The following is a 10,672-nucleotide window of genomic DNA, read 5'->3' as shown; positions in this document are numbered from 1 at the left end:
TGGTTGAGAAAATAATATTCACATCAATTATTTTAAAACCAAATTTTTTAATCATTTCAAATTAATGGCATGAATTTTGTTAACACATTTTGTAATTCAATTTTTGTAATTCAACTTTGTACAAATAACTTTATTGATCGAATAGTGCTACTTTTGGGCACGACAACACAAACAAAATGATTGGCGAGGTTCATTGAATCTGGTCATATTTTAAATTTAGTGCCTTTTAGAAGAGAATATATGGGCTTGATAGGCTCCAGTTTTCAGGGAAAATAAATTTCATTTTCCAGCCAAATGATATGTTTGATGGGCAAAATTTTTCATGGATTTCATTTTCCACCAACCCCTTTTTCCAAGTTTTTAAAGAATTGGTTTTCTTTTAGTTTTGGTAGGAATTGGTTTTCCAACTACTCTATTTTTTTTTTTGGGCAGTTGGAATAAATTTTATCTCCAATTGTAATAAATTATATCTATTTAATTGAAAAATTCCATGGAAAACAAAGCCAAACAAGCACAAAAAAATAGAAATTTTTAACATTTTTCATGTAGAAAGTTATACGAATTAAACAAATTTAATTAACAATTTCCAAAAAAACAAGTTCTAGGCAATCCAATTCTTTGAAATTCATTTTTTTACCCAAGTTCTATTCTTGCAATCAAACGCACCATAAGAGTAATAAGATTCATGAAATATTTATCTGATAAATAGATATTCACTGCAATCTCAATATTTGACTTTGATCTTGAATTATGAGGAATTTATAATTTTCTTTTTTTCCAAATGTGCACCAAGATGAAATCTTCCCGAAAGGTACCAAATAAGAATTGTTTAAAAAAAAGAAAAAAGAAAAAAAAAAAGACACACACAATTAGGGCCTTAACTTATTAATTTGGTGATTGCAGTCTCGATCTTCCAATTCTTATAGTATTTGAGTTTCTGATGAATAATTATATGATTATCTTTAATTGAAAAATCCAAAATTTTATTACAAACATGGTCTAACCACCATCATTTATTAAAGAAAATACAAAACTAAGCGTGAGGGTTTTGACTTGACTTAGTTTCTCTTCGTTTTGGAAACTAAGCATAAGTGTATTTAACTTGCTTTAGTCTCTCTTCGTTTTTCATTATTTAATTTTTACTTAATTAAAGACAAAGGTAAAGTTATAATTTTAAATAAATCTGAATTTTTAATTAAATTAAATGGCACAATTTCCAATGGGACCTACATATTACAAAAATCAATATCGTTATTTGTACATTTGCAGTGTCAAAAATCAATTTCGCTATTTGTACATCCAAGGTTGACACCTCACTCACAAGAGGAGGCTTCCTCTTGTGAGGAGGGTGTCATGCGAGGTATTGCTAATAGCAAAGTTGTACAAAAATTAAAGATTAGGGACTTTGGGTGTCGTAACATTTGGTTATAGTCCTACTTGTTATATTTTTGATAGATTGGGGACCATTCTATTATGCCCCCAACATCTAAAAATATCATAGTTAAATAAGCAACCTGGGCCATTGATCAGGCCGAGCGGATTAATTTGATAGAAATGCAAATGACTTGGTCAAAAATTGACTTTGACCGAGTTAACCGCTGATTTTAATATTAAACAACTGGCCTGTTGATCGGATTTTGAAATCCTCTTTCAAAATTTTGGTCTAAGAAAATTGAACGTTGGAACTCCAAGGAAAATAATTGGTTCCTTACCGCTAGAACACAAACTACTTCAGTATTATTTATGTGCAATAACTTATATGTATTTAATGAATCATTTAAAGGTTGGCTAATTTGTACAATACATTTCTACATTTCATTTTTTGACATTTTCGCTAATATTTTCACATTTCATTACGAAAAACGTTATTTTTACTAAGTTTTAACATAAAATGATCAATATACCATCTTATTTAAATAAAGCTAAAAAGGAAAGAAAATAAAATAAATAACAAATTACAATCTTACTCCTAAACTTTTTAAAAAGTGCAAATAAATTGAAATAAATTATTAAAATTAAAAAAAAAAAAAAAACTCTTTCTTTCTCCTCCTCTCCCTACCTCCATCTCATATACCATCAAATGGCGTTGCCACTTTAGAAAGTCAAAAAATTTCGGCCAACCATCGCTCAAATCGCTGGACCTTTATATCACCGGAAAAAGCTCTCATTCCCTTTTACACATACCACCCAACATTCAAACTTCATGCCAACAAATTTGGTCAAGAGTGCAAGCTAAGATACCCAACTTGCAAATACAAATACTGACGACACTACTTGTTCCGACAAGACCCATGCCATTCCAAAACACACCAATTGACTATATTTATCAAGATACATCTCTTCATGATCTTAAAACATCAACAGATGCACATAATCAAAATCTAAGCAACAACTTTCTTTTTTTATTGGGCAATAGCTTCTTCAAACATATTGTCAAATACTGGGGGCTGCCTAAGGACATCGTCAGTGATCGAGATCCTCGTTTCACTGGCATATTTTGGACTGAGTTGTTCAAACTTCTTGGTTCAACTTTGAGCATGAGTTCCAGTTTTCACCCACAATCTGACGGACAGACGGAAGCGCTTCAATTCTATGCTAGAAGAATATCTTCGGCACTTTATCTCTACTTCGCAGAAAAACTGGGTAAAACTTTTGGATGCGGCCCAAATTTGCTTCAATGCCCAAAAGAGCTCTTCCACCAATAAGAGTCCTTTTGAGATTGTTACTGGCCAGCAACCGCTACTCCCTCATACAGTGGATATTGAACGAAGTACCAAGTCCCCTCAAGCAAAGAGCTTTTCTCAAGAGTGGAAACGAAATATTGAAATTGCTCGGAGTTATCTTTTCTCAAAAACGGTATAAAAAGGCTGCAGATCTAAAGCGTCGTTTTATTGAATTCAATGTTGGAGATCTGGTAATGGTTAAGCTTTTCGACAGAATTGTTTACAAGCCAACAAGAGGGAAGGACTCAAGGTTGTCACCAAAATACATTGGACCATTACCCATTGTGAAGAGGATTGGAAGAGTTGCATACAGAGTTGAACTCCCTTCATGGTGTAAAATCCACAAGGTCCTTCATGTTAGTGTGTTGAAGCCATACTTTTTGGATAAGGAGGACGCATCTAGAAATGAGCCAAAGCGACCTGTATTTGAACTGAAGAAAGCTGGAAAGAAGGTTGCTGAAGCTATTCTTGATCATCGAATCACTCGGGCTTCTAGAAAAGATCATCAGGAGTACTTGGTCAAATGGATGGGATGCAGCAGCGAGGAGAATACTTGGGAAAGAGAAAAAGATCTCGGGGCCTTCAAATCATTAATTGAAGAGTATCATGCATTGATGGCACCGAGGACGTCACCAAAACAAATGGGGGAGAATGTCAAGGACCGCAGCTTTACTTAGCCCCTTGACACTATCGCAGCCGCAGTTTGCCCAACTTCGACCGCACATTGTAAATATTACTTCAAGTTTGAGTTGTAATTTTCGTTTCATTGTAATAGTTATTTTAATTGTAAAATAGCTCTGATATTGGTAAAAGATTAGTATGATTCCTCGTCTTTTAAACGTCTACTCCCGTCACTTGGGTTTTTGTTCAGAATGCTATTATAGGGGGTATTAGTCATTCAAAAATCTTTCAAGCTCACTGGTGTCCGCCCCCTGCACCAGCATTTGTAATTTTCTGCTTTCATCAATTGTAATGTTCAGTTTTCAGCAATCAATGTTCAATTTACTTTCAATGTATTCAAATTCTCAATTGTAAGCTTTCTACAAAATTGCAATCAAATTTTCTTTCGTCCCGACGCGACCGAGAAAAGGCGGAAGGTAGTCTAGCGGAGCAGACTACTGCCGCACGGTGTCCCTTTCTGTGCCAAGAAGAAAGGCACCCCGTGAAACCAGGTGTTGTAATGCTCCAGCCTCAAAATCTATGTCGCTCGACACAAACTATTGAGATTAATTTAGGGATCAGTTTTTTATATTTAAATTTTTTTTGTAAATAAGAATTTTTGAATGAAATTATTAAGAAAATAGAGTCGTGTTGATATGTACACAATTGTTATTCCTCGCTCACTCTTGGGTTTGAGGCTTTGAGCAAAACATATGAATCCATAATAAAAAGGGGGAGCCTTCCACTGCACAAGGGAGTTTATTCTTAATCAATTCATACACAGCAGTTATTGCAAAACACTCCTCAAAACCAACATATTTAGACATCCCAAAATATGAAAATTATGAAGATAACTAATCGAGTTTCTCCATTGCAGAAACCACCTCACTAATGCTTTGGAAATTTCTTCTCTCCTTCAGAAGATTCTTGGCAAAGTTAAGAGCTTTTCGCTCACAATCTGCTCGTTTTTTAGCCTCTTTGATCGATTCAAAATCTGCAACATGAGCTACCCCAACAATTCTCCTGCAAGTCAATGATGTATGTTTATCATCTTTACTTATTAACTATCTATAGTAATAAGCATGAAGGAGCATCAAATGCAAAATGCATTAAGTACACACAATTCTCATAGATCCATCCAAAATGCTCAAGTACCTAAAAATGACGATAAGCTTTTCTGTATTCTCGCTTTTTCCCGCAAATTATGACCTCCAAATTGGGTCTTAGCAAGAAAATTTTGACAATATTGGGAACAATTATTTCGACAACAGTATATAAAGGAGCAACAAAAGCTTGTGATGTACACACGCTGATCTTACGGTATAAATTCTACACCCATCAAAGACACTGCACATGCATGAGAAAAAAATAACAGAAGGTACAATAAAGTCGCAATGTTGAGAATCTGATTCACAGAGGAGAAAAGCCCATCTAACCTTATCATTTTGGCAGCCCCAAATCCAAGTGTGTCGTGGAAAAGTTCTTTCATGTATATCTGTTTGACCAGCAACTGTACGTCTGGATTATTATAAATAGCTGGAAGATATGCCTCTCCAGGACCATCCTTATGTTCATCCCAAAGAGCAGTAAACTTTTTATAGAAGAGATTCCAAGTCTCAGTTATAGTCTTCAAAATCCAGACTTTATAATGCTGCATTGAAGAAATTTTTTTACTGGATAAGCTACTTGTTAAAGATTTGCACACACAAACAAGAACAGTTACAGAGATGAAGAAAGAAAAAAACACAGAAGTGACACCAGCAATTTACAAGAATCAGAACAAGAATTGCTATATTCAAGAACAGGACAAATTTCCCAGTCAAATTCACTACGTGTATGAGCAGAAGTTACACACTCATAGTTTGACTTTTATACAATAGGCTCTCTCTCTCTCTATACAACTATGAGTTTTCCCTGTGGTTTTCAGATAACGAGTACCACCCCTTTTGTAACTTTCACTCTCTATTTATGCAGTGCCCTATTTTACAATTAGAGCCAACACGCTCCTGTTGTTTTTTTTTCCCTTCTTCACAGCAGTTAGCTCTCAACTAACTTTAAACAGAAATATGTTAAACTATAAAACCAACTGGTAACTGATTAACTAATTAAACAGCTCCCACACTACTAAATCAAGATCGTTAATTATTCTGCTGGACATCCTTTGATTCCTACAAACGGGACTAACAGATTGAATGGCATTAGTTCCATTAAAACATGGAAAAGAATACACACATTCCTAACAGGCATAATCAGATGGGCAATTTTGAAAGCAAAAATGACATGGAAGTTTTGGAAGAAAACCAAAAAGGAAAATAAATCCCAAATCTGGCCCTTCTTATTACTACCTCGTTAACAAGAGATTATTGGGGCCTTAATCATGTTAGTTGGAGAGTAATGAAGCACGGAAAAAGAGGAACCAGTTAGGACACAACTTTCTCCTAAGTGACAAGCTCCACATTTCCTTTCAGCTGATATTTCTGACATTTGCATCCACTACAGCTGAATTTATCAAAGTTAAAATCATCTACTATGCTGATATGCTGATATACATGATCTAAAAAAAAGTTGCAAAGTTAAGCCTGCGAGGAGAAATTGTCTCCTGATGACAATGTTCATGAAAAAAACCACCATTTAGATATCACTACACAGGTATGTTTCATCTCCCTCAAGGCAATGCACAACCATTTGTGATCCCAATACACATATAAACACACTATTTGGCAGCCAGATGTACAATTACTCTACCCTAATGTCATTTTGGAAAGTCAAAAACACTATCCACTTCGTATAAATGACACCTTTCAAACGAAGTGTCTAATTCAAGAAATATAAACAATCGGAACCTCAACAAACAACTTGAACATACTACTTTTAATGTTTCAATGAAGTGGTCATACTGAGGATAAACTCTGCAAATACATTTTAAGTGTGTATCTGAAAACGGCTATTCCAGTTTACTCCAGAAACAAATTCGACCAAGAACCTCACTAACAAAATTGAATTTTTCACAGTAAATCTTGCTTTCAAACAAAAAATCCAGGGCGCGGTAGATTTACACGCACATGTCAATTATAAAACAGAAATTTATTAATCTCAAGCAATTCCCTCTATCATAACATGGACAGATATAAGTAATTTATTTACTATATGCACGATAAGACTCTAATTAGAATGGAAGCAATCCAGCAAGCAACTATGAGAAGGAAAATTCTAGAAGATGCCATTTCTAAGAAGTTGGAGAGAGAGAGCGAGAGATGAGAAAACTGAATGACACTAAAGTTTATAAGTAAAAATATCAAGAAAAAACATATCATGGCGAAGCAGAGAGTTATTGCAGAAAACTTAAGATAGTCAGAAAATAAGTGATGATGAAAAGGAATGTGGAGTCAGAATATACATTTCGATCATTCCCATCGACAGCGTGTCCATCTTGTGCAAAGTAAGCTAAAATCAAATTACCAACAAAAGCTCCAATATCAAATCCCATTGGCCCATAAAAACCAAATTCTGGATCAATAACTTGAGTTGAATCTCCAGTAACCATGATAGAACCTGTATGGAGATCACCATGTATAAGAGCTTGGGCTCTTTCACAGAATCTGGAAGGTTATCAAAGAAACGTAAGGAAAAATTCCACATCTATTAAAAAATTAATAAAATGCAGTATAAGGAATCGAATTTTAACATGGCAGATTACTTGGATTTTAGCTCAGCAATTTCAAGCTTCAAAAGGTTATCCTCCCGAACTGCTTCGGCATCAGAATCAAGATAAGGAGATGTCCAATGGTTATGTTCAGACACTTTGTAAGGGTCAGAAAAGACAACCTGCTCAGTGAGTCTGCACATCTCCACATTTCCGCAATATTTAGCAACTGCACAAGTATTGAAGTACCAATGAGACATGCTTATACAAGCATGTAATATGGTTAAAATTCAGTAGCAAGGATGAACAGCCTAGTATTTATGTTCTGACTTCCAACATTAATTGACGTAGGAGCTAAAACTCATCATTATTTCTTACATAAACTAATTATGAATTGGAAAGGATAAGAAGATAATGAGAGGACATGAATGGAAATGATAATGGTGCTGTTCAGAAACGATACGGTGTGAAGGCCATGAAACTGAAGTATGGAACAAAAAGTCAACATAGGAGACAGTCAAATTAGGTACCTTAGGGGTCTGTAAAGACTAACCAAAAAGCTACTGGCAGAATCTTCACATTCTAAAGTTATAATACAAGTTTCTGATAAACAATTGTAGTCAAGTGTAGATCTAGTACAGGTGTTAGATGATCGTAAAAAGACCAAGCAAATTGCTTACCTGCACTTTTATGATCTGTTGTTGTAAGATACAGAAGGGACGTGTAGAATAGGGTTTTAGCCATATAGTCTGATACGTGCTCTGCGAGCAATGGATACTCAATCCCGGCAATCAACCCCTTTCTTAAGATTATATGAGGAGGCTCAATGTACTGCATACCAATTAAACACATCGAGCTGTCGAAATGGTAAACCTCAGGAACATGGCCAGGACACAAGCCACCATGCTCTTTTAGTGTGATTGCTTCAAAATAGGCACGTTCTTTTGCCATTGGCCATGACTCCCCTATACAACGAATATAAGGAAGAGCCTGCAGAGATTTATAAACAGTTTGAGAAGGAACAGTATTCTTAGTCTTCCTCAAGGTCATTGAGAGATGATATTTGATCTATATAAAAGAAGCTTTTAACTCTTAACATCTTCCCCATGACACGCCTTCAGGTTTTAAGGCACTTGATTTAGAAGTTGTTCTACATATTAGACACCCCAATATGTAAATGTGTTAGAGAACTATATAGCTTTCTATGGTTGATTAAAACTTCGGCGAGGTAGATTTTTATCGTGAAGGTTTGCTAGAGTCAGATGACAATAGAGTATCAATATTATTGAAATCCTCATTCTATAAGACATTACATAAAACAACAATAAATATGTAAGAAACTCCAAGAATGCTGGTGTTGTCTTCTTCTCTTAATTCTAGCCTCCTTTGCTAACCAGGATGGCCGGTTCCACTTTCTTCTCTCGCTTCTTATTTTGCAAATCAAAATAAAGTCGGGAAATGCTGCCCCAATCATTCTCCTCCCAAGAAAATCTAGAACTAATATGGACCAAAAACCCTCACCTTTCTCAATCAACACTAGCTAGCATGGATATACAAAGAAAATTGATGAATTTCAGCCCTTCGATATTAAGTCGGATTGATGGAGCCATATCTTGCAATCAAATCAAAGTAACATCATCTATCTTTGATTTTCAACACATTTTCTTTTCTTGGGAGCTTAAATGTAACGAGAACATGCCGAATAATGGCTAGCAAAAAAATAAATATATAAATAAAAGAAAAACTTTTTAGTTTTTACTCTAGCAAGTCGGTCGAATTCTAAAAAATGATCTGAGAGCACAGATCTTGTTACCTGTTTGATAACTAAGGAGCCTGATGGGCTAATAACAATATACACAAAATTGAGATTTCCATCGCCTACTTCTTCAATTTCCAGCTTATCAAACTGATTGCCCAGCTTCTCAGCCAGTACTGGAGTTGCCTTCACGTATTCCACCAATAACTTCTCGTCCAGTGGCCGGAATCCATCAGAAGCCATACCCTAGTGGTGCACAGTGTAGATAATAATTGAGAAGACTGAAAACCTGAGACTGTAATGTGAACTTTGATTCGAGAAGGGTAAGAAATGGAAGAATATGATTGGTGAACGGAAGGCAATGTCAATCGAATAAGAGCTGTGCGACACTCATAAAAAGTAATAAAGTTGGTTGAGAAAATAATATTCTATTCAATTATTTTAAAATCAAATTTTTTAATCATTTCAAATTAATGGCATGAATTTTGTTAACACATTTTGTAATTCAATTTTTGTAATTCAACTTTGTACAAATAACTTTATTGATCGAATAGTGCTACTTTTGGGCACGACAACACAAACAAAATGATTGGCGAGGTTCATTGAATCTGGTCATATTTTAAATTTAGTGCCTTTTAGAAGAGAATATATGGGCTTGATAGGCTCCAGTTTTCAGGGAAAATAAATTTCATTTTCCAGCCAAATGATATATTTGATGGGCAAAATTTTTCATGGATTTCATTTTCCACCAACCCCTTTTTCCAAGTTTTTAAAGAATTGGTTTTCTTTTAGTTTTGGTAGGAATTGGTTTTCCAACTACTCTATTTTTTTTTTGGGCAGTTGGAATAAATTTTATCTCCAATTGTAATAAATTATATCTATTTAATTGAAAAATTCCATGGAAAACAAAGCCAAACAAGCACAAAAAATAGAAATTTTTAACATTTTTCATGTAGAAAGTTATACGAATTAAACAAATTTAATTAACAATTTCCAAAAAAACAAGTTCTAGGCAATCCAATTCTTTGAAATTCATTTTTTTTACCCAAGTTCTATTCTTGCAATCAAACGCACCATAAGAGTAATAAGATTCATGAAATATTTATCTGATAAATAGATATTCACTGCAATCTCAATATTTGACTTTGATCTTGAATTATGAGGAATTTATAATTTTCTTTTTTTCCAAATGTGCACCAAGATGAAATCTTCCCGAAAGGTACCAAATAAGAATTGTTTAAAAAAAAGAAAAAAGAAAAAAAAAAGACACACACAATTAGGGCCTTAACTTATTAATTTGGTGATTGCAGTCTCGATCTTCCAATTCTTATAGTATTTGAGTTTCTGATGAATAATTATATGATTATCTTTAATTAAAAAATCCAAAATTTTATTACAAAGATGGTCTAACCACCATCATTTATTAAAGAAAATACAAAACTAAGCGTGAGGGTTTTGACTTGACTTAGTTTCTCTTCGTTTTGGAAACTAAGCATAAGTGTATTTAACTTGCTTTAGTCTCTCTTCGTTTTTCATTATTTAATTTTTACTTAATTAAAGACAAAGGTAAAGTTATAATTTTAAATAAATCTGAATTTTTAATTAAATTAAATGGCACAATTTCCAATGGGACCTACATATTACAAAAATCAATATCGTTATTTGTACATTTGCAGTGTCAAAAATCAATTTCGCTATTTGTACATCCAAGGTTGACACCTCACTCACAAGAGGAGGCTTCCTCTTGTGAGGAGGGTGTCATGCGAGGTATTGCTAATAGCAAAGTTGTACAAAAATTAAAGATTAGGGACTTTGGGTGTCGTAACATTTGGTTATAGTCCTACTTGTTATATTTTTGATAGATTGGGGACCATTCTATTATGCCCCCAA

General features: G+C 34.3%; 1 protein-coding gene across 1 annotated transcript; it reads right to left on the bottom strand.

The window, feature by feature from the left end:
- Nucleotides 1–4,097: 4,097 nt before the first annotated feature.
- On the bottom strand, nucleotides 4,098–9,234 carry LOC111381051 (methylthioribose kinase-like). Its single transcript, XM_023004755.1, has 6 exons — nucleotides 8,840–9,234; nucleotides 7,707–8,016; nucleotides 7,081–7,255; nucleotides 6,781–6,982; nucleotides 4,820–5,034; nucleotides 4,098–4,406 (listed from the first exon to the last, which is right to left on the bottom strand). Exons 1-6 carry the CDS (start codon nucleotides 9,023–9,025, stop codon nucleotides 4,238–4,240), a joined length of 1,257 nt encoding a protein of 418 aa, XP_022860523.1. The 5' UTR covers nucleotides 9,026–9,234; the 3' UTR covers nucleotides 4,098–4,237.
- Nucleotides 9,235–10,672: the final 1,438 nt, after the last annotated feature.

Source organism: Olea europaea, chromosome 3, assembly GCF_002742605.1.
Source record: "Olea europaea var. sylvestris chromosome 3, O_europaea_v1, whole genome shotgun sequence".
NCBI classification, from domain to species: domain Eukaryota; kingdom Viridiplantae; phylum Streptophyta; class Magnoliopsida; order Lamiales; family Oleaceae; genus Olea; species Olea europaea.
Note: the sequence above shows the minus strand (reverse complement) of the source record. Positions and strands in the feature narration are given on the sequence as shown.

What these genes read in the sequence shown, in the direction of transcription:
- LOC111381051 (XM_023004755.1), bottom strand. Translation starts at nt 9,025, where the DNA reads ATGGCTTCTGATGGATTCCGGCCACTGGACGAGAAGTTATTGGTGGAA. An exon ending in ATTGCTGAGCTAAAATCCAA is followed by an intron (nt 6,983 to 7,080) that starts GTAATCTGCCAT and finishes ATAACCTTCCAG; the next exon opens with ATTCTGTGAAAGAGCCCAAG. An exon ending in GGGGCTGCCAAAATGATAAG is followed by an intron (nt 4,407 to 4,819) that starts GTTAGATGGGCT and finishes ATTGACTTGCAG; the next exon opens with GAGAATTGTTGGGGTAGCTC.